Below are 26,936 nucleotides of genomic sequence, written 5' to 3' on the forward strand. Positions count from 1 at the left end.
CCATGACATAACACCCGTACATTACCACTAGTCAGTCTGTTTCTACTACATACAATGGCTTATATATTCTTCCGTATATACTGGTATACAACTAATTTGTAGCCATTTCTAACACTGAAAGCTAGCAGGTTTGCAGCAAATATACACTGACCAAGGTCTTCATAATGTTATTCAGTCAATTAACTTCATGTGGGTTCAGGTTCAAGTGAGAGCCCATTGTAAAGTTCAAGAGAGTTACGGCTCATTTCCTTGCAAAGTTTACTTTATTGGATTGTGTGCATGAAATAGCTTAATTATCATCTATTGGGTGGCTAAGATATTGGGCAGCTCTTCCTATCATACCCTTGTGGCAACTGAAATTCAGATTCAGGAATGTCAATATCCACATCCAAGTCCTTGGTTAACAGAAAACTTCAACATAATACTTTGTATTCATTTATGACAGATACCCCTCAGCCACACACACACACACACACACAGTGAGAGAGAGCGAGAGAGAGAGAGAGAGATAGAGAGAGACACACACATTTTTCTGCCAGCCAGTACTGTTTTCAGTTACAGGTGAAAGCACAGTGTAACTGTTTTGTTTTTCTTGCCGGCACCGTGTTGCTTTCATTGTTCCCCACCATGAGAATGACAGCCCATACAAAAACATTATTTAGACGCCCCAGCATGAGACAGAAGGATTAAAGGCTGCTGTCGAGATCACGCCAATTAATTGCTGTGTTTGAAGCATGAAGGACAGTGGAGAAGGGTTGTTTCTTCATCCAGAGAAATCAAGAGCCATTCAGTGATTTTAAACCAACAGGAACAGGTCAGGTGTCGTCCAAGAGACAAAGGAAGTGCTCAGTGGGAGGCATGTCATTCAACAAAGGCAGCCACTTCCACCCACAGTATGACACGACATCTCGCCACATTCAAAGGATGTTGTCTAACGTCTTGTTTCATCTGTTATGATGATTCAATGTCCTAGTGGTCTCACTGTGTAAAAGGTGAAGTCGTTTTGTTGGTATCAATGAAGAGGAATATTAGTTTGACCCTGGTTATATAGCTTGGATATTGTTGAATGTACATTGCTGTTATTCTGAAAGTGCTTTGCTGTCGATGAGTATGCGTGTCATATGCTAAAGCGTTAGTCATCACCACGAATCATCTTTCATCGAGTTCCATGAGGAAAAAAGCTCACATTCTCTAGCCCACTGAAAGTTGAGCTGAGGGCCAAACCTGAAAGTTAGGGACAATGGGTACTTTGTTAGACTAAAGCTGTTATTCACCATTATGCAAATTTGCAAATGTCTTGCTTGACGTTTCCATGTTCCATTGTTTGATGAGCTCACAAAAGCATCACAAAGTTAAAGCCAATTTAATAGTCTGCCCAACACAAAGCTAATGAAGTTTGCACATATTCACCTGAGAAATTGCTGCCATATCCTACCAGCCAGATCTTAGATCCCTGGTGTGGTGCTCAGCTGTTCTACTGCATAATTAGACTAAAACAATCCCATCTTGTGGTACTATTTCATACCTCATAATCTCTTCATGTTCCTATATCTCTATTCTATTCATCATCCTCTTGAATTTCTTGGGATTAATAAAATATCCATCTATCTATCTATCTATCTATCTATCTTTGTATCTATCTTTGTATCTATCTATCTATCTATCCATCCATCCATCCATCTATCTATCTATCTATCTATCTATCTATCTATCTATCTATCTATCTATCTATCTATCTATCTATCTATCTATCTATCTATCTATCTATCTATCTATCTATCTATCTATCTATCTATCTATCTTTCTATTCTCTGATAAGCTTTTACTCTTTGAGGCAGCTGGACTCTGGAGTAGCTGCGTGGTGTTTCTCAGTTTCCTCTCGTTTCTGGACAGTTTTGCATGGTGGACTGCATGCTTTGGACTGGTATAAGTATGTGCATGGCAGTGCAGATAGCCAGGTCCTTTTGCAGTGAGTGGCAGGATCAGTGATAGCGGTGGGTGGGAGATAGAGTGACCCTAGGCAAAGCAATTACTACATTTACTGCCAGGATCCCAGAGATGGGCATCAGTTTTGAGATTGGTGCTGTGGTTGTTTGACACTGGACAGTCTCCAAATGAGATTTACAAGCTACAGAGGACCCAGCACAAGCAGACACAACTGTTGTGTTTTGGAGTTTTAACAAGTGACAAGCACTGGCATATACAGTATATCTCATTAAAAAAGTCCACTCTGTCTCAAGGAAACAGTTCCTTTCTCAAAAACATCACCATCCACCGCCACAGAGTTGAAGTAAAAAGGTCTGCGGTGGAAAAAAGCACAATGGCGCCCAGGGGCGGTTTGCCCATTAGGCCATTTGGGCGACGCACTGCCAAATGGGAAAAGGAGAGATTGAAGCACTAGACCGTCTGATCTGCCTCTGGATGTCATTGTCCAATCAGGCTAAAGTTATGCTTAAAATGGTCCTGCCCCTTTTGGGGCGATTTTGGGCAGATTGAAAATTGCCCCAGACGTCTCTCATAGACTCTCATGTAAGATCACATTTTCTGAGTGTGAATGTTCACTACTTGCACTAACACTGAGTTATTTTCTATGTGATGACTTATTTTACTTTTGTAAGCCAATACTTTGAAGGTCAGTCAATAAATATAGTTGGTTTTGACTTATATGTTGCCCCCTTCTTTATGTTGTTACTGGACACATCATGTGTCCTGTTAAGTTATTTTACATCATACCAGCAACATCATTTTAGCTTATGAAGGCTCCTGGATGCAACTTTCTTCCATAGCTTTTCAACTGTAACTACAGACTCCATGTAGCTAGGGGGGAATTATTTCTGTTGTGTGCTGTCATCTAGTGGACAAAAAGGTATTGCTGTATGAGTTGATCAGCTAACAACAAATTGATTCAATTGTCTTGCTTAATGTACCTACTGAATGTGTCGCCTTAATCATTGCTGGCACCTGTACTGGCTGAGGAGGTTAAAAGCCAAAGTGCTGTCTCACCTCTGTCAGTGCAGAAGTGAGAGCATCATATTCTGCTAACAACTGGAGTAATCTCGGTTCTCTGTATTGTACTGCTTTTATTGCAGTTTTGTATAGTTCTCCTGAAGTTTTGGATAAGTAGTTGTTGTGTTATCTTGTGTTGAACTTTGGCTGTCAGAGACTTAATTAATAGTGAAAAACGTCCTTCAAAATGGCTCTTCAAAGCAAAATGAATGATTCGACTGATCTTTTTTGCGCTGTAGCTCATAATCTTATAAGTACTCCTCATGAACACATCATCATTAACATGCAAAATCAAATTTGAATAGGGAAATTAGGTAACAGCATCTTAAGCAATTGTTGGATCTGTGCACGAGTGTAGTCATTACAACATACTTGGCTGTTGTGCTGGACTTCAAGTACAGCTAATTCTTGAACAAATATACTGATTATCTTTTTTATTCTCTTGATTATTTGGTTGACCAGTTCTAGTCAGCAATTAACAATACTAGTACTAAACCCAATTAAATTGATGTTATAACATGGATAAAATTTGTAAGAAACTTGTGATGGAGGAATATGTCTTGCATTGTAAGGACAAACTGACATACAGTATGTCATCGGTTTCATTCAGTTAGAGGGTATGGTGGGGGGCATGGATATTGTAAGACAGACTATGCTTCAGTTATTCTTACGTTACTATTATTTCTCCCTCATAAAGGTTCAACTACATCTAACATCTGACTTTTTCAGTGCATCTACATTTTCAGCACATTGTGGACACCATCCTATTGACAACACTACTGAATCAACATGACAGCCCTTCAATAATAATGCATGACTGGAATACATTTTACCAGATGGCAAAGTGATTCCATGATAGAGTCTAGCTATTACAGGAGACATTTAGTATAATGGACTTCGATCACAAAGGCCAATGGGTGAAAGCATGCCAGGAAGTTCTGTCACTCCAAAATGTAATACTTCCTTTAACTTTTTTTAGTACATACTATTGCATGTTTTCTCCCTGTTCATTGAAATCAAGAATATCTACTCTTCAAGTGGAAAGGTCTAAACATGAGCCCCATTCTGCATGATCCTGACAGTGATCCAGGGAAGTTAAACACCTCCGAACCAGACATTCATCACAATGCTGTTGAGCGGTTGTTTGTATGAGTATGTATCCTACCCTTAGGTGTCTTCTGTCAATGTCAAAAGCACGGCTGATGACTTAAGCGCTCCGTTTTAGTTTAATGTTATCATGACATGCTCTTTCCTCCTGAGTGCAAAAGTAGTGCATTGTTGGTTGGTCAGGAAATGGCTTTTGCTCTGAAAACCCTTTCAAAAAGCACATTGATATGCAGTTGCTAGGAAATTGTACATTTCATGACTCGACAGCTAGATGCATTTATATTCACCCTTTGCAAAAGCTTTGATCCAAAGACGAACACAGCTTTAGTCAACAACTGTTTGATAGTCCAGAAAAGCTAAAAACAAAAACATACAAAGTCTGCAGGAAACACACATGGTATGGTCTTAGTAGCGTAGAACATCATATGGATGAGGTTTGTACCTCTGGTAGTGTACTCCAACAGAGCAAGGGAGATCAGATATTGTAGGAACAACAGACTTCATGCTTATACGGTAGGAAATAGAGAATCTCCAAGCATATTTTAGCCCTGTGACAGATCCAATTAAAAGCATATGGAAGCCTCTAATTGCGCCTTTTTTGTTAATCATTCAACTCATAAGAGAGAACAAACTACACTGAAAATGCACCATACAAATTCAAAATGTAAGTCATTACATCATAACTCCAAAAGAGCTTTTAGCCTTCTCTGCTGTTCCCAGTGGCCTTGGCGTTTCGTGCCTACCAGGCATCCCACGGTGCATGGCAGAGTTAAATGGCCCTCAATTTGCATGCAGATTCATTGCAGGCACGTTGATTACCTCAGGCAGGGCTTCGGGCAGCATCCTGTGGTTCCATTTGGCTGAAGCCGCAGGCTGGATAAGGCCCCATTTACCAAAATGCTTCCCTTACCAAGGACATGGGCTATTTATACATTTAAACCAAATGGCCATACCAGACAATGTCCTCGCTCAACCCCTCCCCCCCCCCCCCCACATCCCCTCTCTGTAGTATGAGTTGAAAGACTAAATGCGAAATACATATTCAAATCAAGGTAATTGTGATTTACTTTCGTTAAAACATTGTGCAAGAATATGTCACTGTGTGTGACTGCACACATCTAGACTACACACAGACATCATTATAAGCCCCCAAATAGTCACATTAGGCAATGGGAGCTAAATTAATATTGCATATTGGTATGATAACTGGGACACTTGTTGCTGTAGTCTCGCATGGCCCCACAAGATGAATATTGCGTTCCCATATGCGTGTTCTGCAAATCACCTGCTTCTTTTTACCACAGGTCTCAATGGGACCTGGGTCACAGACTCCCAAAAATCAGGCTATTAGTCAATTTATATTTCTTGTAATAGCATTTTTCTAAAACAAGACACTAGTCAGGTGAACGTTGCTAAGGAGTGTGCGGTTGCTGTCCTTAGGTGAGAGCTGGGTCAGAGGGATCTAAACATTACCTGACCTGCAAATGATCGCACCTGCTCCAGTTGCAAGACTAGCTGAGTAGGCACAGCCGGACAGGTTCTCTCCTGCCCACCATGCAGATGCTTGGCCTGCTGTCCAATGCGTAACTAAGCAACTGTAAACTGTTACACAGTTGGTCCTTTACCAGCGAGAAGCAAAGCGAAGTTTCCTAACAGTAGAAGTTATCTAATACTTGAAACATGGATGTGCTGTCTCAAGCAGAAAAGAAACCACTCTCTACTTTGTCCGTTTTTAGCTTTATCCCACCAAGAAGGCCTGAACCGAAAGAGATGACCTATTTCAACTTTACTAATCCCAGGGTATTCAAAGTTTGTTTGATGTTATTGCTAGCTTCACTAGCATTGTGCAAGTCACGTTACCTATCGATAATTCAGTTGTTAAGCCTAAATGACCAAAGATACAGTTATATCAACTGAAATAGCTTAATCGTGGCAGATGTTATTGTTCATATGCCAGTGTCCTCTTTAGGCTCAAGACGTACACCAGTATGATTTATATCGACGAACTGAAGGTTACGACAACAAATTACACCGTGATGACAGACAACATGCAAAAGGCAGAGGTCTCGACTTCTACGTTGAGGTAAGCAAAATACCAGTTGCAATGGCTGATAATTAGGATGACCAGACTATGAGTTTAGAGCAGGGATCGCTATCTTAAACAATGAGCTTAATCGCACGGCAAACAACTTGGCTCGTAGCAACTCCAATAACTTCAGAAGAACAACTTGAATGTAAGTTAAAGGCACCCAGTGCAACTTTATGTAAACATTCAATGAAAAATAAACATTCAATTTCTAGTCTTTTTTACACGTAGTAAGTTTCAATAACTCCATACCATTACATATCGACATTCAAGGAGCAAAGATGAGACGTCGTTGTGTGGTGAGAACTGATAGAAAATCGTAAACAACAACAATCGCCGGTGGGGAGAGGCCATTTTTCCATTGACTGGAATCCTGCTTTATTTATTGTAGGTAACAAAAAATAAAGAAAACGGCGGCGATTGTTGTTGTTATCGATTTTCTATCAGTTCTCACCACACAACGAGATCTTATCTTTGCTCCTTGAATGTCGATATGTAATCGTATGGAGTTATTGAAACTGACTACGTGTAAAAAAGACTAGAAATTGAATGTTTATTTTTAAGCCTCGAAAGTTGCACTGGGTGCCTTTAAAGTTGCAATTTTACCACAGATTTATATCTGTTCACTTAATCAGATTGCAACAATTTTTTTCTAGCAATTCTCACAGTATTGTGTGAAATGAAATAGGCTATAAGAACTTAATCAGATGTGATAAATTGAAACAGAAATGCTGTTTTCGGTCTCTGAAAAGAGCATCCTAATGAGCGACGCAAAGCGAGCATATGTTTCAATTCCTGCTTTATTCAGCCCACTTCAGTGTTGCTATTTGAGATTTGCCTAAGGACATCATTGTGTTTATTGGAACAGTAACAATTGAGGTTTGCATTGGCAAGGCATGGAGTAGACCTACATTATATAGGTCCTTTTATTTCAGATCTGTTTATAATCACCTTGGAAAACATGGGGGCATGGTAAGTTCAACAGGCCAAGGAGTATTGGCGTTTTAATAAGGCTCAATATTTTCAGTCAGGATTGGAAAAAACATTGGAATACAAATTATATCTATAGTCATCACAGTTAATGAGGTACTGTTAGAAACTTGACTGTCAGTGGTGAGTTGTGATCTCAGCAAAGTAGGCAAACATAGTGCCACAAGAAGAAATGTCTGACAGAACATTGATAGGAAAGAGAGCTTACCTCTCAGATGAGCATGACATACTATAGCACAGGAAGCAGGCTCTATGTTGGTGCCTTGCTGTCTACTTAACAATACCAACATCCAATTAGACTGATACAAAAGGGTAGAATCACTAGGGGTGTCTAATCTTTACATGATTAATAGATGGCACAATACACCAAAAGATCGGGAATTGCACAGTCAAGTACACATATCACACAGACTCAAAAGGATAACAGAAATACATGCTGATATCAACACAAACAGGGAAACACAAATACATTCTAAAACGGAACATTAATCCAAATAATCAAACAATAACCATTCTAACGGGCAGACATGCAGAGCATTACAGTACCTTGCGTAAGTATTCACCCCCTTGGATGTTTTACCCTTTTATGGCTTTTATAAATCAGTCATGGTCAATATAAGTTGGCTTTTTGGACAAAAAAATTCACAAAATAGCTCTCTTTAATGTCAAAGTGAAAATATATTTCTACACAGTTATGTAAATTAAATACAAATATGTAATGAAAATAAGTGCTTGCATAAGTATTCACCCCCTTTATCACCCCCTTTGTATAGACTGACCTAATTCAACAGAGGTCCAGCCAATTGGTGCTAGAAGTCTCACAATTTGTGTAATGGGGGTCAGTGTGCAGTGAATGTGTCTCAAGTGATTGTAGTATAACGACACCTGTGTCTGGAAGGTCCATTCACTGGTCAGTATTCAGTAATCAGTATTACTGGCTAATGTTAAACCATTAAGACCCAAGATCACTCTAAGCAACTCAGAGAAAAGGTTGTTGAAAAGTATAAGTCAGGGGAAGGATACAAAAAAATGTCCAAGGCACTAAACATCCCCTGGAATTCTGTTAAATCCATCATCAAGAAATGGATGGATTGTGGCACGTGTAAATCTGCCTAGATCAGGCCGTCCTCACAAACTGAGGGGCCGTTCAAGAAGGAGACTAGTAAGATAGGCCACCAATAGACCTATGACTACTCTGAAGAAGTTTCAAGCTTCAGCAGTTGAGATTGGAGAAACTCTGCATACCACCACTGTTGCCTTGGTTCTTCACCAATCTAAGCTTTATGGAAGAGAGCCACTGTTGAAAAAAAGGATCGACTACAGTTCGCCAAAAGGCATGTGGAAGTCTCCATGGTCAAGTGGAAGAAGGTTCTGTGGTTTGATGAGACCAAAGTGGAGCATTTTTTCAACAGTGGCTCTCTTCAATGAAGCTTTGATTGGTGAAGAACCAAGGCAACAGTGGTGGTATGCAGAGTCTCTCCCATACCAGCTGCTGAAGCTTGAAACTTCTTCAGAGTGAGTAGTCATAGGTGTCTTGGTGGCCTCTCTTACTAGTTTCCTTCTTGCATGGTCACTCAGTTTGTAAGGACGGCCTGATCTAGGCAGATTTACACATGTGCCATATTCCTTCCATTTCTTGATGATGGATTGAACAGAATTTCAGGGGATGTTAAGTGCCTTGGACATTTTTTTGTATCCTTCCCCTGACCTGTACTTTTCAATAACCTTTTCTCTGAGTTTCTTAGGGTGATCTGTGGTCTTCATGTTGTAACAGTAGCCAGGAATACTGATTACTGAATACTGACCAGTGAATAGACCTTCCAGACACAGGTGTCGTTATACTACAATCACTTGAGACACATTTACTGCACACTGATCCCCATATCACTAATTGTGAGACTTCTAGCACCAATTGGCTGGACCTCTGTTGAATTAGGTCAGTCTATATAAAGGGGGTGATAAAGGGGGTGAATACTTATGCAATCACTTATTTTCATTACATATTTGTATTTAATTTACATGACTGTGTAGAAATATATTTTCACTTTGACATTAAAGAGAGCTATTTTGTGAATTTTTTTGTCCAAAAAGCCAACTTATATTGACCATGACTGATTTATAAAAGCCATAAAAGGGTAAAACATCCAAGGGGGTGAATACTTACGCAAGGTACTGTATGTGGCAAACTACACACACGGAAGTGCACAATCCCCTTGCACGGCACAATAAATGGTAAATGAACTGCATTTATATTGTGCTTTTTCACTCATTAGAGCACTCAAAGTGCTTGAGAGGTTAATGCATCACATTTACCCATTAACACACCGACGGTGGGAGCTACCATGCAAGGAGCCAACCTGCACATTGAATGCAGTTTGGGGTTCAGTGTCGTACTGAAGGACACTTCGACACATTGTTAGGAAAAGTCGAGATTGAACTACAAACCTTCCGATTGCTGAACAACTCTGTGGCCCCAACAACTCCTCAACACCACACAATACTATAGTTTCTTTGGATTCTTCTGTCTTTCCGCAGTGTTGCCTTTGATATGGAAGACTTGGCAGTGACGAAGACACTGACAGTGGACAGATCATGTTCAACTAGCAAAAAAGACTAACACCGCCATTCAATAGTACAACACACAGACAAAATGATAGCAGTCACACGCTAACATCAGACACCAAGGGGATACATGAGCTTCATTATTCTAGAACAGAACGTTAACAAATTAAAAGAACAATCAGTCTCTCGCTTGCACAGCATGCCAGGAGCGCCTGACAGTCTCTTGCTCCGCAGCATGACGGACGTTTTGCTACCCCAACACGCTACAGGGTTCAGGGTTGATGGTGTTAAGCTCTCGATACCTGACAGCAGTAGTAGGTGTCAAAACTGCCAAATTTGGGGGGCACGCGGCCACATTGCCTGCGTAATTTCCCAGTCCTCTTCCCACTTCTTCTCCGCCTTGCTTCCTGTCATCACTTCACTATCCTGTCCAAATAGAGGCATTTTTTTTAAACTGCCAAATTTCTCAAGCCATCATATCAGACAGCATTTCATTCCATTCACTAGCATGTCAGGTAGCGCTTCATTCCATTCACTAGCATGTCAGGAAGCGCTTGATTCTATCTGCGGTGCATAGTTCAGACACTGAGATATGAATGTGAAATCTTTTCGAGGCGCATCTTCTTGAGGGCTGTCTGTTGTTGTCCCTGGTGTTGACCCTGTACTTTGTATAGTGCCTTAACCCGTCATGAGTATGAAGAGGGGTGCAGCACACACACACTCACACAGACAATAATAATTTTAATATGACGGTGCCCTTTCGGTATCAGCTATGGATTTTTTTTCTACCAAGAACTCAATGGTCATTCTGTTTAAGCTCAAACAGATCCTTTCAGGAAATAAATAATGTTTCCAGATATGTGCTTGTCTCTCCAAACAAATCATCAAAGTAGGACCCGCCAGTCATGCCTGATGCATGCAAGGCTGTCGCTTCTTCTCTTGGAATGAAATCACGCCAGCAGCACACATTCAAATGCCTGTTGGCTAAAACCATCTGGCTGATGACATTCATGGGAAACACAAGAGCAAACAAGCAAAGACATAGGGCCCTATCTTGCACCCAGCGCAATTGACATTGTCATCGACGCATGTATCATTCCTATCTTGCACCCGGCGCACAGCGCGATTTTCCCTGCAGAGGCGCGCTTCGAAATTAACTTGCGTCGACATGGGCGGTGGCGGAACAGAGAAGGCGTTTCTCTGGCGCAAGTGGTATTTTGCAGTTTCAAAACAACGCCGTGCGCCGTGCGCCATTGACCACAAAAAAGCTGGTCTAATGTCAGAGGCGCAATGTCTAAGGTCTGTAACGCGTATTCAGAACGCTATTTTAAGGGTGCATGTGCTTGCCCGCACAGTATAGGACCTATAGGCTACACTTTACTTCTGTCGTCTTCACGAGAGATTTACACCAATTTTTTGGCAAGCCATATATAATTACAAGGAAAATAAAGTATTTACCACATGAGGAAATCATTGTGATATCCATATCCAAGATATTTTAAAAATAGGCATACATCTAGCATACACATTGACCCAAATTATTCAGGTTAATTGTAATGGCGGTTCTGATGTCTGCCATCTCCTGGCAGATGAGCTGGGGACACACGCACACTGTCCATATCACAGTCTGCGGCGAGATAAGGAGAAAAGGGAGGGAGAGGGAGAGATCGGAAGAGAGGAGAGCCCTGTGAAGTAGTGGTCCTTGGAGAAGTGGGTATACTCTTATTTATTTTTAAGCAGCCCATACAGCACAGGATAAACACCCTGTTTTGAGAAGTGGGTATACTCAATGCTGACTGAAAAATAAGTGGGTATACCTGCGTATACCCTGGACTATACCACTGGGAGAGCCTGATCAGTGGCTGGCCGCACGCACGCACGCACGCACGCACGCACGCACGGTCTAATGTAAGCATACGTATTCACATACGTGCCCCCCCAGTGTTTTACACAACATTGCCATGAATCATGGAAGTGTCAATGACATAAATGAGGATAGATTAGAGGACTTTAGAAGACGTGAGGTTGAACTGCATGTGCCGATGGGTGCAATATTATTACCATGCATAACCTAGTGATTCAGAGAGGGTGAACCCAAAACATCGGAAAGTATGTTTTTGTGACTTTGATTTCAAATATGTTGCCACCAAAAAACGAATGCTAGTAACTGAAAAAATAAAAACAAGAAATGAAAAGTAGAATCATTTCTCCAAACAAGCATGGGAAAATATTGCCGTGATTGTTTCTGGTAGGCTAATACACGTTCTGGTGGCCTCACGGTCTTCCTCCAGGTAATTCCGCCATTATAATAACAAGCCGCTATGGAATGCGCGCGCTGCAACTTTCCGTCTCGTAAACGGTCGTTGCCATTTGAAACGGTCGATGCCATTTCCGATCGCGTCCGATCTCCGGTCTTCAATTCCGAATGCTTCGTGAAGTTGTCGGCATGCTTCGGAATTAAAACATGGCGCCATATTGGATTGAGCACTTCTTCCTATTAAATCAATGGTACCAAAATGTTTGTAATTACGTATTTTCTGCTTCATGAAATGCTGTTTTTCTGTTATACTGTTACATTTTGACATTGATTTCTCACTAGAAATGCAATAATATATATATATTTTACACCGTTTGACTTCACAAAGGATATTTTTAGAGGCAATTTCTCCATTGACTTGACTGGGGTCTTGTCAAAACCTTCATAACTTCTTGTTTTCTGCTTCATGAAATAGGCTACTGTTTTCTGTTATATGGTAGGGTGACCAGACGTGCTCTTTTTCGGACATGTCCTCTTTTAAGACCTAAAAATGCGTCCGGCAGAGATTCCCAAATCGTCCGGGATTTTGCCTTGTCGGGTGCTTCACAAAATGTTCTATATGCGAGTACCTAAGGGTAGATAACTTTCTGGAAACACACCCGTGACCAATGACTAGTTACAGGTAGATGTAGTACCTTATGGTATTTATACCCTTGGAATGGCCACCCTATCTAGGTCATGGTGAGTATTATTTTGTAGAAGAGAAATAGTCAGTAGCAATCTATAACACAATGATATGCTTATCCTACATAAACTATGGAAACTATTAAAAAAAACTATTCAATTAAATGAATAATGTCTTATTTTCATTAGTATATGCAATGAGGATTGCTGGGTAATCATTTTTGTACCCAATGTCAAGTCTCTATTTGATCACGTGACGAGACGATACGATGCATTTCATTTAAACGTAAAAATGTCCTTAGTTAAGTCAAACGATGCAACATGAACGTGTTATTATTGCATTTCTAGTGAGAAATCAATGTCAAAATTTTACAATATAACAGAAAAACAGTTCATGTCACATTTCATGAAGCAGAAAATACGTAATTACAAACATTTTGGTACCATTGTTTTAATAGGAAGCGCTCAATCCAATATGGCGCCATGTTTTAATTCCGAAGCAGATCGGACATGATCGGAAATGGCATCGACCGTTTCAAATGGCAACGACCGTTTACGAGACGGAAAATTGCAGAGTGGCCCACACAGCTACATGCGTTTGGCGCCGTCCTACTTGCGTTTCTGATCGGCAAGATAGGGCCCATAGACTGCAACTAACAGCTTGACCAAGGACTGTACTTTGTTTGTTTTTGTAAACGGTTTATTATTTGCCAATGTTACAGCTGGTTTGGCTTGTCTTTGCCTTGTCTATTCCTTAGAGTCTTGAGCAACTGAAGATGACACCATATTTAGACACAGGGCCACATTTTAAAGTTTAAGGGTTTAACAATCAATTGTATTTTCTGACTTAACTCTTTGTTGATCTGAGTGTGGTCAGGCATAAGGACGTAAATATTAGGGAGACAAATATGCAAAGGTCAAGTTTGAATCAAACTATTATTACAAAAGTTTAAAAAGTAGTGGTGGTGTCTGCCGGTTTGTGCACACAATGCATGGCCTGGATTAGTGGATGCAATTAAAGACAAAATACAAGAATAATAAAAAATCAGCTGCCCTCTTTAGCCAAACTCTGTGAGTGTGAATCATCCAAGTATATCTACCTGCTGGTATTGAGAGAGGTATGCCAGCTCTGCCTTTGCCAAATAGCCTACTTACAAACAAGGAAAAAAAGTGCACACCCACAAAAACAGTGATAGCTTAGCCACCAATATCACATTTACCATACAACTTTTTAGACAGCTTGTTGTCAACTGGTTTCCATGTCGTTCACTTTGCTGAGGCATTTGTTATTGTTTAATGTGCAATATGTGATTGTGTTTCAGGAGTCATCACGGTCTCTCCCAGTTTTATCTTCCTCCGAGCATGGGCGACGCTTACCACCTCCTAATTACCAACCGGGGCGCCAGTTTGCCCGAGTCGCCTACATCCGAGCTGAATTCTTCAGGAAAAACGGAATCACAAAATCAATGGAAGAAGGATATGGATCAGTTGTCCCTGTTTGAGGCGCATTCTTTTTACTTGATATGTAACGTTATGTCACAAAATACATACATACAGTAAGAGAGTTTGGTTCATGGGCATTGATTCATGGGCTGAGTAAATTAGTATGTTTTATTTAGTTTGACTATATTTTCTATGTTTACATTCACAAAGCTGTTTTCACATTCAGACATAAACGACAGACGTGGGTATATACAAAGTCTTTAATGAGTAAGAAAATGGTCGTGTCCAACATGGCAACACTGGTATTTGTTTTTAATCATATGTTCTTACAAAAAACTCCTTATTTTCAAACTTCTCTTGGCTGCACACACAGTGGCCTGGCTAAAACACAAAGAGACAAGAGCGCAAACACTCATTATATCTATCCACTCCTCTGAAGGGAGACCATGCAAACTTATTCACAGGTATATATATTTATATATTTGTGTGTGTATGGGTATTCATACGTATGTTTAAGCACTTTTCAGCACAGTGTATCTATGCTATATGGTATGTGTGTATTTGTATGTAATGCAATGGAGACTGTCTGTGCGGCATAGTGTGTATGTGTTTGTGTGTGTGTGTTTGTGTGTGTGTGTACACTGTTTAAGTGTACGTGTCTGTATGGTTTGTGTACAAGTTCAAGGCATGACAGTCCCTTGTGACAGAGACCTGGTCATCTCAGTGTGAACAAAGTAAGTCTTCAGCTCCCCCTTCCCTTTGACATTGATGATGCCTCGACAAGAGCAAACGTAGCCTAAGGTCTGTAAGATTCGATTCGTCTCTTCAGTAACCTTCACCGGGGGGGGGGGAAACAAGAAATTATGAAATCCCCTCGCCGTACACCAAAGTAAAAAACTTAAACTTAAAAATTAAATAATTCAACAGGCAGGGTTTACTCTTTTAAACAGATAATTTTCCCCAGACGCAACTCACCCCCCACTCCCCCAACACACATACACACGCACGCATGCATAAATCAACACACACACACACACACACTTGAAGAAGAAGAACAAGAAGAAATAGAGATGAACCTGTATTTTCCCCAGCACTCCTGTGCTCTCCATTCTGCTGGCCACGTTCACACTGTTTCCCCAGATGTCATACTGGGGCTTTTGGGCTCCAATCACCCCTGCTATCACGGGGCCGTGGTTTATCCCTGGCAACACAGCACACAAAGACAGAGGTTGTAATTGAGAAAAAATTACAAATAAAGAGTCTGTAAAAAGGAATAGAAGCGTTTCAGACAACAGAGGATGAGGATGTAAAGTGTAGTTTTTTGGCATTTAGAAGAGAATAACTATGTCCTTCTGCATTCATTCCTTGAACCAACAGCAACAGTTCTTTGCTCCATTTCCACGACTTACCTACTCTTAATTTAAAGTCGTTGAAGGAATGTTTATTGATGACGTCAAGTTTTCCCACCAATGCAAAGGCGAACTCCACCATCGTGCCAATGTGCATGTACTGTCTGTCGTCCTGGCACAGTGGAGAGACCAAAAGACTTCAATGTGTGGGATACTGTAATGGGTCGTCTTCTCTGATCGATCAGAGAAAACACCTTATCACCAGAAACATGCTTCAGTCTGAATATTACTGCACTGCTAGACACTAATGACTCTCACAATCGCGTAGCAGAGCAAATAAGCCCACTGTCACAAAAGGGAACGTTTCATGGCACATGCCATATCCTGTAGTAAGATAATTCTATGTAGTGTAGGAGTGGCACTTAATGTTCAGCGACAAAACAGTGATAATACCAAGGATACCAATACCATAACAGACTGTGTGACATTCCAGTTATGTAGAGTAATACATTGTGAGAGCTGTCTAGACAACTATTGATGCCTGTCACAATGTTATATTTTTGATGGATGGATGAAAGGCCAAAACAGGAAAGCATCTTTGATATGTTTATGATAGATCTTTCCAGAAGTCTATATAAGTTTTAAGAGTAACGAGAAAGTGTGACCCATTTACCTGCGAACATTCTGGTCCGAGTGTTACATTAAGTCCTGTGGCAGCCATGTAGGTGCTACCAATGGTCTTGATCTTCTCCACACCACTGAACTTAGGCTTAGACAGAAGCTGGGGAGATGGGGCGAGCAGAGTCAGTATCTGCTCCGACCTGATCCATTTAAATACACTGAAGTCATCTGAGAAATTACGTCACAACTCCTATGACTTAACAGGACAGAACAAGCAACTGATGGTGCCAAATAATACTGGGCAGAACACAGAAACAACTGCAGTTTTTCTGGGACTAAGAATGTTTTTACAGCATAAAATATACATTTTTAGAGCACAGTTCAGTAAAATGTGCCTTCTAAATAATGCTGCAAAGGCTCCTCACAACCATGATGCCTGACAAGAAGGGCAATGATTTCTCATGCATTTATCAGGAGATGCTATTACTTGTTCATTACACCATATCATTTTTCACTTACTCAGACTACCAAAGTACCACAGAGGCCATCATCATTTCAAAAAAAGGTTGCGCATAGACGAGTAGATGTGTAACAAAAAAAAATAGGCCAAGGACCTCATGAGCACCTCATCAAAGTCTGCAATGATCTCATTGAGGAGTCTAAGGCACTCCAATCCTTCCTTGTTGACGTCCGACTCCGTGTAGAACTCCTTGAAGTCTGGGATGGAGGCAAACATCACACACACCAGGTCATAGGCCTGGTGGTAAAGGTCCTGTGAAAATTCAAAGCAAAAATGAACACAAAGCTTTAGCAAAAATTATATATATAAAAAAAAACCTACAAAACAAGGTAATCTGTCATTATTTATGACGGCAGATCCATCAAGGTCTTTATTCTACTTTTTACACAAAGAAACACCAAAAGTAAAACAGGTACCTCATTCTTCCAGTTTCTCGCCAAGAAGTGCTCAGCGACGTGGGCGGGCAGAACGTTCTCTAGGAGAACACGGTTGAGGTTCTCCATGGTCTCGATCTCCTCGCACTCCTTCTTGAACTTGTTTTTCCAGACGAAGTCTAACCTACAGTAATATTCATTCTGTTACAAAAGGGGACACAGAGGCAAAGAGATGACAGACATCTGATCACCGTGTCACGGAACAGGGCATAAAAACATCACAGTTAAAAACACTTCGGCATCACCTCGCCATTGTTAAAGGGGTAATCAACTTTGCCCTAGCTTGACTAGGTGTGAACATTTATGTTTGTGCTGAGTCGACACTGAGGTGAAAAGACCGGCAAGTGTGAATAGTGGAATCTTGTGTTTATAAAAAAAGCAGCTTGTTGATTACTTTCTGCCAAACACACACACATGCACACACAAACACACACATGCACACACAAGTGGTTTGACAGTTGCTCTTCAAAGGAAGTCCCCCTCATCTCCATGAAAACAGTCTATATTCCCTGATATAATATTCATTTATGGAAGGGGAGATTTAGATGCCAAGAAAAAACTTGACAATGGATTTCAAACTGAAATGTTTGTCATGAAACATATTCATTATTCATGCAGTGGTGCTCTCTCTCTCTCATTTGATCGCCCCATTAAAAAAAAAAAAACATGAATAAAGTAGTCAGGTCTCTGCCTTGTATAGCCTATGAGAGTTTAGCACATTGCAGGCACTAAAAGCTCCATGTCATTAAGGAATAGCAAACGCAGAAGCTTTCTGTGTGGAATGGCTTCCAGGAATCCGCCAGCACTAACGCTTCAGTCTAAAACTTCACTCGGCAGCCCCAAAGAGACAACTGAGGGATAGGCTAGCTAGCAGATTGGCAGACCCCGGCAGCACCGAATGTCTCTTTATGCGCAACTCGCCACGGCACATAGCCCAAGGAGAGGCGACGCAAGGCGGTGCACATTGCGTCCAGGGCTTTTCTAATCGGAAGAGAAGGAAGGATTACGCTGGAAGGCAGTGCATACTAATATTAGGCTGCCCCATGGAGACAAACATGCTTAAGAGACATGCAGGGCTGTTTTTTTGTGTCTGCTCTGTGTGTGTGCGGATGTGGGGTGGAAGTAACATTTCTAATCAGGAGGTCTGTTAAACACACTGTACTGAAAGGGCGCGTTGACTCAATTTCACGGCCGCCCCTTCAAGGTTCCATTCATTCAACCCAGTGTGGTATTCTCAAAAGACATTGGAACCATTTCCAGACACCTTTGTAGCCTACCTGGAATTATATTATTATGAATTATTTAAATGTTCCTTACTGGGAAGCTCCTATTTTTCTGCTCTCCAAATCTTTAAATGTATTTTACCAGTTGTTCCAGGTGTATGTTCAAATGATTAATTCTGAAGCTGTTACTACAATATGATAGATTGAAATACCATGTGACCTGACTAAGAGGGGCTATATTCAGGTTGCTACGCAGGTCTGCTGTTTAAGTGAGTTATGATGGCATTGTGATTAAAATAGTCTTGCTAGATGATCGTGATTAAAATAGTCTTGTAAGATGGGTCAGCCCAGAAACCCAGTTTGAGTTTTACCCAGAACGTTAGTACACAAACACACACACACACACATTTCCATACACAGATGTTAATACAGTGAGACTGATTGGTCTTAAGCCCCCCTACCCCTTTTCCTCAGGTCCTCTGGGGGTACAGTAGGCCTATTGTTTCTTTATTTTTAGATGGGGGGGATGATGAATGATGTTCCTGCAGTAAATTCGATATCCAAGGACTCAGTTCTCTTGGGTTTCTATAGAGTCTGAGGACTCCAACAAGGCCATCACCCAATGGAACAAACAGCAGAGAGGGAGAGCGAGCGAGGACAGCAGAGAGAAAGAAATAGGAGAGAGTTGCTTGAGAAATGCAAGATGAGACAACTGAGGGTAGTGGAACAGCCTAGCACTGTGTGGAAAAGTCAGTGTTAATTACAAGCTGGGGGGGTACGGGTAGTGGTTTTGTGACAGTCTATTAGCACACAGACAACCCACCTGTCGGGCCAAAACAAGGAGGGTGATGAAGAAGATAAACAGAGACACCGAGCCCATGGTCTTCAGGTCTTTCAGCACCCCTGGCCTGAAAGAGAGAAATCAAAGAAAGACAATTTACTTTTTGCGTTTAACAAGGGGGAGCTGAGAGGATTTGTGCTGACAAGTGTCACGCTGTCTTGAATGCAGAAAGGGGAAAGAAAGGAAGGCGAAAGGGGGACTCGCTACATGACCAGTGTCTTAAATGGCCCACGCGTAACCTCCAAACTTCAGCTGTCGGTTCCCCCTCGTGAAAAATCAATTCCAGCCTGCCCCCATAAAACCCTCCATCTCATAACCTGTCAATCACCCTCCGAACAACTACAAGAGGATGAAACATTTCTCCCCTCTGTGAGCCACAGCCCCTAATTCTGCAGTTTGCAGAGTTCCTTTGTCATTTCCGCAGCTATGTAATTTATATTTAATCAAGTTCAAAAGACCTGATTTGTCAAAGTCATTGAAATAATTGATTCAAATTGCTGGCAACTCAAACTTTCCATACAATTATCCAGAACCTCTAGTTCTGCAGGTCTCAGGATTTAGTGTTTGTTTCCTTGCTATATGATTCATATTTCATGACGTTCAAAAGGCCTGATTGGTCAAGGACACTGGAATAGCGTGAAATGACTTGACAATCAGGCTTTTTGTGCCATTTTCTGCCACTGCTCACCGCTCAGATGCAGAGCAGGCAGGCTATAGCAATAGTTCCTATGGATACACACCTGAGAAGAGCAAACAGGTTGTGATTAAATCAAGTACCGCAAGAAAAGCAGATTTTGTTCTCTGAGTGTAACTTTAATTTTGCCAAATCACAAAAAAAACACAGAACAGTTTGCAGATAATGTCTGCTGTGTTTACAGGCTGTGTGCTGAACAAGTGCATCTGTGGCTATTTATTCATCTCTGAGTAAATACTGTAATGTGTGTATATGCTCCCATCCCTTTCTCCATCCCTATGACATGCATTTGAGTGTGTACGTAAAAGAGAGAACAAGAGAGAGAGCGTGTGTGTGTGTGTTTGTGTGTGAGCCTTTGTGTGGGCATACCTCTCCAGAGGCTGTGTTCGGTACAGCGCCGTGCTGTAATCGTCCAGTACTGATGCATAGGTCTGCAGGATGATCACATTGTAGCCCACCACGGCCGCCAGCATGATGAGCATCTTCAGCTCGTAGTTGATCCGCAGGAACACGGAGCACGACACCAGCCCCAGGATGCAGCTGTAGATGAAGTACTGGGCCCCCCACACACAACACCAGAGCCGCCAATCAAAAACTCACATCCGTAGGAGTCAGAGGCAAATCGAAAACAGACTTAATGACGAAAAAACATGAGCTAATGGAATATATCGGGATATCAAATATACAAAAAAGCTCTGCTAAAAGGCCGACATATCACTCTGAGGCTGCTGTAACATAGAGGAATGCAGAAGAATTTCTCTCCTCTGAACTATATCTGTTCCAGGTTCTGTGAAAATATACTAACATACTACACTACATTACACTACACTACACTACACTACACTACACTACACTACACTACACTACACTACACTATACTTTCTAGTTCAAAGTACATGTAAGCATGTGAAACTACCATACTACCATGGGTAGTAAACCAGTACAAAAGGTTATTATGTCTGAGATATGCATATTGCAACTAAGATTAAACAACACTATACAAGACTGTATATTGGGAAACTTAAGTGGCATGCTCCACTCCAGCTACTGTTGATGCAGTCCTCAGGCCAACTCCTCTCCCCACCCCCACCCCTACCTCTCCCAAACACAACTCCAGAGAAGATCAGACTTATGCTTCTCAGCGGAGAAATTGTGCCAAAAGCGATCTGTGCCGTGCAGAACCCAGATAAATAAGCTCAGCCGGTGCAGTCACTTTTACTGAGCTAGCCCTGGCAGGGGGAGATATATTTCATTACAAGTGAGGGGAAATGGGTAATGGCCATTAGCAAGGAGAGGGGTGTGAATGATAGCTTCTTTATGGAGGCTACACTGGGCATTGTTTTTCTCAGAGTCCTAGAGGCATTCTTTACTTTCAGGTATAAGAGGTTGACTTAATATATCACACATACTCTAACCTAGCTTTAAAGGAAGGCTTCCTCTGAAACAGATCTGTAAAAAGACAGTGTTTAGGTTACACTTAACTTAACCATTCCACATGTCATGAACAGGTCCTTACAATGTCACATCCTGCCATAAGATGTCATGATCAGTGGCCATTATGGTTAAATGTTATGACAGCTTTCGATATGATGCTTATCTGAGACCATAAGACAAGCTGTAATGCAACATAACATTCTGAGAACTGTCAAGACACATACTGATAATTGGAAAAACACTGACATGTCATATCATTGGACTAGAACTGTCACAGGACAAATGACAGCATCTGGTATATATCACAACATTTTTATGATCAAAAAGAGTAGTAGTGACTGCTGTTTGTGCCAATGAAAGTCAAGACACATAGAAATATGGGTTCTAAGAACATTCAAAGCATTACTGGAGCATTATTTGATTATGTGATTATTTGTATTAGTTGGTTGGTTGATGAGCCAGCTTGCACTCGGATCTGTCTGTCTAGCCATGAGCCTCATTTGTCTGGTCTGAAGGGTCACTCCCAGCAGCTGCTCTCTCTCCCTCTCTCCCTCCCTCTCTCTTCTGCTCTGCTCTGCTCCCTTTCTTTCTCTCGCTCTCTCTCTCTTTCTCTCTTCTGCTCTGCTCCCTCTTCCTCTCTTCTCTAGCAATCATCACCAGCTCCCCTCCATCTCTGAGGCTTTTGACTGTGGATATGCAGGGTATGGCGAGTGGATGCACAAAGTGAGAATAAGTTAGGAGAGGGAGCGGTGGCATGTAATGTTGTTTGATGAACCCGTGCGCCGGCGCTAACCAGGGTGCACACGCTAACAGGCACATATTCTGTGGGCCTACGCTGATGGGACTTAATGGCTTTCGAAACCACCTTATTAGCTGGATAAAGTGCCAGGCCTAGTAATGCAGTGTTGTCTATAAAAAGGTTCTCATTCGCACTCTTTGGTCTTTCAGTCACCTCATCAGAGACAAAGCACAGACTGATTACCAAAGAACCGACTCAGAACTGACAGATCAGGTTTTATTTAAAAAGCCAAGAATAAACTAAGGCCACGGTACACCGAATTGCCCCTCGAACTGTGGGTAAGTAAGGGGGCACAACACAGTCTTTAAGCGCTGTTCAATGCCATCAGGATAAAGCTTCAGTGGTCTATAAACAGCCTTTTATTACTTGCAAATGAAAAGTGAGAATATAGAGCGAGCACTTACAGGCAGATAGAACTTGTCCTCTTCAACAAACTGCAGCACATAGCCCGAGGAGCTGACAATGGTCTCGTTGGACATGTTTAAACCAGGGACAAGCACAGTCCTCGCCTCCTCCAGGAAAAACTACACACACAGAATATGACTTTAATATTATATCCACCAACAACAAATATGCAAGGACAGTATGTAAATATGCATGAGAATATGGAGTCAGAATGCACTTTCATTAGCATAAAAATCATATGGAGAGCAGACTAAACCAGACATTTGTTTCTATATATAAGGTCATGTATTTAGCCCCCTGGGCATTTTAAGTCTCTCAAACAGACTAGGGACACAATATTACACACACACACACACACACACACACTCAGACACACAAAGACATACACTCAGACCAGATCTGATTATGACCTAGTGTTCTTTCCCTTTGAGAGTGCTTGAAGAAAATAGAGAAGTGTATAGGGTGTGAAATTAATTAACGGCAACATGGAAAAAAGCTACACCAAGCTTCACCATGGAGGTGGGCAGACTCAGTCACTTAATCAAACTCACACACACACACACACATAGGCACACATACACACTCATATACAAACACAGATACATGCATACAGACACACAAACAGATCCACACATACACACTCAAATGCAAAAACAGACACATACATACAGACACAAACACACACACACACACACACACTCCCCTCTCTCCCGTCACTCCTCTAAGCCATAAAGCCACAGTGACCTGTAAGCGGCCTCAAATCCAATCTCAAGCGCATCTTCAGAAGCATCATTGCCTCTGGGTCCTTCAGGCTAATCCACAGTGATGTAGAACGACCGCGGCGGCCAGTGACCAGAGCCAGCTGCCATTTGGCACATTAAAAATCAATGTGGGGAGTGCAGCAGCAGTGACACCGTTATCACACTCAATTCCAAGGTGAAGACATTTTGCCTCCTGTGCTGGTGTGATTTTACGGGCGTGTGTGTGTGTTGAGTGCTCTTGATCCTCACATTAAGTGTCCCACAGGATTGCCCCATACAGCAGGACTAGTTAGTATATGTCCCTGACTCTCAGTGAACACTTGTAATTGTGTTTCTCTCAGCTAGCCAATTACTCTAATTGGATAAATGCATTGTTTCAGCAGAGGCTTGCACTGAGCTAGGCACTTAGCTATAGTGAGTAGTAATTACCTCAGACAAGGTAGAGAGGTCATCATGTTCATTACTATTATTGAACACAACCATTACCAGTAGGAAAAGGCCCATTGTCATTACAGTGTTTACCGTCATTACCGTGAGGGGGACTGTTTCTTTGGAGTGCTTGGACCCCTCAATGAGACTGTCCCAAAAAAAAAACAGAAGGTGTGGAGTTGGTCAGGTTGTCACAGTTCCTCGGTTAGCCGCGCGCGCGTGCATGCATCCAGCGGTTGCCATGGCGATGACTATGGCAGGCAGTGCGGTTGCCATTATTGCTGTCACAGCCTCGTAGGGCAGTGTTATGAATGGTGGTTACCACGGCACTTACCATGTTGAACACGGCCATGACCAGAATGAGGGTGGTGGTTGTCATGGTGAAGACGAGTCGTATCCAAGGGTTGTTGGCAATGATCCTGGAGGAGCTCGGAAGCCAGGGCAGAGAGCACGAGGCTGCTTTTCCCCATTGCTACGGCAACAGGAGAGAGTGAGAGAGAAAGAGAGAGGTGAAAACAAGCTTTCTAACCCTGGCATCGATATTTTTTGCATCGCAGCTATTCCAACTTAGCCTGGTGACACCAGCCTACGTATTTCCGCCTGAATTGATTTCAAGCTCATACTCAGTCTGGCCCAACCCCACCTAACATCGTTTCCAGGCTTCACCCTACAACCGCACCAATCAGCGAACAGTTCAGAGCTGTGACGCAAAACTCGCCTTGCCGAGGTGCATGTAGTACATCGGAGTTTGTAGTTGACCAGCATTGTCTCAACTCTCGAGAACATCAGAAAATGAAAAGGAGAACAAGAGGATTGTCTTGTATGTTTTATGATTGGAAAGGACGTCGTAGCTCTTCTCCCAACTGGCTTTGGGAAGAGTTTAATCTACCAGATGGCCCCGTTAGTAATGGAGAGACGGGAGACCAAACGTTGCTGATTGGTTAAGGGAACTCCAATGATTTTAAACCTCAAGCTAAGCACCCGCCCATCTCGGAAACGAAAATGCATGCCAGACTGACTGACGGAAAGAAATGGAGTCACAGGCTGGTAATGGCCAGGCTAATTCCAACTGCCAGAGACGGTCATATTAAAAAAAGAGGTTAAAAAACCTGAATGAATGAGCATATTTCTACAGATTACTCACTCATTCAGAGGAGACAACACACTAACTCCAAAGCCAAAACATCCATCTTCTCTCTGCCTAACACCAGTATTGAAAGGGCAGGGATCTTTAGATGTCAGAGACGCATTCCAAACAAGAGTGACAAATTGTATCCCCTTTCTAATCTTTTTTAAAGTGAGCATAGTTCTGCCGAAAAGCCAGCAAAACTGTTTTCATGACCCTTCAAATAAACACCAGTCGAACATAGGGCTTGCTTATATGACTTTATGGCAGTCTTGAGAATTGTTTGTGAGTAATTTGCCTGTGAAAAAGGTCTCTGTTGTGTGTATATGTGAAGTGGTGCTCTCCACTGGCTGAGGGTCTCCTAACGTCATCTGAACGGGAGCCTTCCGGCACAATAGGAAGTAGGATGTGTCCTGAACACTTAGCAGGTCAAAACTAATACAACAACAGGTTCATTGTTGGTGTCCCTGCATGCATCTGACCTTGGTTTATGACATGTATTTCATTGGGAGGTTTAAAATGTAGTCACAACATAAAGACACTGCATTCTTGAGGACATGACTGTCATGTTGTTCAGCCTGCCTCCTTTGTCAAACACCAGAAGGTGTGCGTTCGTGTGTCTGTCTGTCTGTCTGTGTGTGTGTGTGTGTGTGTGTGTGTGTGCTGTTGAGAAGTGGGCATTACAGGTCATTTCATTTCTTGCTGACAACTACCGTACAAAATGCCTGAGGGTAGAATAGAGCCACACCACCAAGCCAGCGCAAAGTGTGTTCTGTAGCCTTTAGTGCTATCATCGAGGAGCAGAGGGAGAGCACTGATACAGCAGATTCTTATTGCAGTATTACAATATAGTATTACAAAACATCAAGTGCATCTCACGAAACAATTTGTCTTATAGTAAACCCTGGAAGTGTTTTTCTTGTTTCCTAAATTTTCATTTCACTGTCTATCTCTTTCACAAATGATTGATCGTTATAACTTGTCTCCAATGAACTGAATTACTGTGTTGTATTCTTCTTCCCCTACTCTCCTGTCTACCTGTTTCAAAATGTGTTTATTCATACTTGATCTATGTATCTATCTTGGATGTAGAAAAAGGACTGCAGTGGGGGAGCCGTAGGGCAGTGGTGGTGTCAGCACCCCATAGCATTCACTAGTGCCCACGACGCATGAGTCTGACCTCAGGTCATTTCCTTAAGCCCATTCTCTCCCACTCACTGCCTGTGTGAGCTTCACTATCAAATCAATAAAAGTCCTTAGATAAAACTAGAATATGGACAGTACCCTCATTAACAACCTGCTGTGAAACAACAGGGAAATCTTCTTGCATGCCACACGGAAGTCATTTTACAGTGTACAGTCACGAAATGGATGATCATAAACTTGTAACCTTCATTCAAAAAAGAATGTCAGTATTGCAATAAAGAAAAGAAAATATGGCACTTCTGTAACAGTAATGGATGTTTCTTTAGGGCCACAAAACCATTTCCAGATGATGTTTGTGTGGCAAAAGTTTCCGATGACCCAAATGACCACATAAAGTGATTTGGCATGCTGGTCCCTACGACACCTTACACACACTACACTCTATAAGGGCTGAGATCACTGGAGATGAATCCTAGGAAGGTAACTTTTTTTGTGCCGTTAAGCCCAATATTGAAATTCTGACTGAACACCTTGTTTTATATATAGTGTCACATACTCTGACTGTATATTTCCCTCATGCTGGCCTGGCACATCCACTCTGGCTCGAGGACCCGTGACATTTTAGACACACTTCCTGCATTTGAACATTTCAACCAAGCCTTATCATCAAAAGTAAACCATCAACGTTCTAAAGGCAAGTAATTTATCAAATTAGAACAACGTTAAGAATTAAGAAAGAAAAATAGTGTCACTGAAACTGATGAAATACAGGCTTGTCAAACAATGACAATTGGCTTAAAACTTTTTGCATGTCATTACACAATGATAAGATGCCTAGATGTTTTGGGGAAATCGACCGTTCAACAGAGAAGGGGCATTTAAAACATTTTGATCTGGATAACGCAATTGACAATGGAGGTAACTGCCGACAATAAGAGGACTCATTTGCATGAAAGACCCAAAGCATTTCCAATTCGTTCAAATGAATGACAAATTGCTGTTATCGTGTGCACAAGCGA

At 41.7% G+C, this 26,936-nt stretch overlaps 2 protein-coding genes across 2 annotated transcripts in view; one reads left to right on the forward strand and one right to left on the reverse strand.

The window, feature by feature from the left end:
* Positions 1–5,793: 5,793 nt before the first annotated feature.
* Positions 5,794–14,194, forward strand: cfap90 (cilia and flagella associated protein 90; the record flags this gene model as incomplete). Its single annotated transcript, XM_080836321.1, has 3 exons — positions 5,794–5,913; positions 6,083–6,196; positions 14,015–14,194. The coding sequence occupies 3 exons, from the start codon at positions 5,794–5,796 to the stop codon at positions 14,192–14,194; spliced, it is 414 nt and encodes a 137-aa protein (XP_080692447.1).
* A 359-nt stretch (positions 14,195–14,553) lies between these two features.
* The window catches only part of adcy2b (adenylate cyclase 2b (brain)), a 56,698-nt gene continuing 44,315 nt past the window's right edge, over positions 14,554–26,936 (reverse strand). The window contains exons 16-25 of the mRNA XM_080836550.1: positions 23,980–24,117; positions 22,455–22,574; positions 20,187–20,371; positions 19,106–19,190; positions 17,042–17,200; positions 16,731–16,877; positions 16,158–16,265; positions 15,545–15,656; positions 15,212–15,336; positions 14,554–14,968 (exon numbers count right to left, since the gene is read on the reverse strand). Of these exons, the coding sequence (XP_080692676.1) occupies positions 14,816–14,968; positions 15,212–15,336; positions 15,545–15,656; positions 16,158–16,265; positions 16,731–16,877; positions 17,042–17,200; positions 19,106–19,190; positions 20,187–20,371; positions 22,455–22,574; positions 23,980–24,117 (1,332 nt within the window). The 3' untranslated portion in view covers positions 14,554–14,815. The remainder of the gene's footprint in view (positions 14,969–15,211; positions 15,337–15,544; positions 15,657–16,157; positions 16,266–16,730; positions 16,878–17,041; positions 17,201–19,105; positions 19,191–20,186; positions 20,372–22,454; positions 22,575–23,979; positions 24,118–26,936) is intronic.

This window comes from Sprattus sprattus (genome assembly GCF_963457725.1).
Source record: "Sprattus sprattus genome assembly, chromosome: 4".
NCBI classification, from domain to species: domain Eukaryota; kingdom Metazoa; phylum Chordata; class Actinopteri; order Clupeiformes; family Clupeidae; genus Sprattus; species Sprattus sprattus.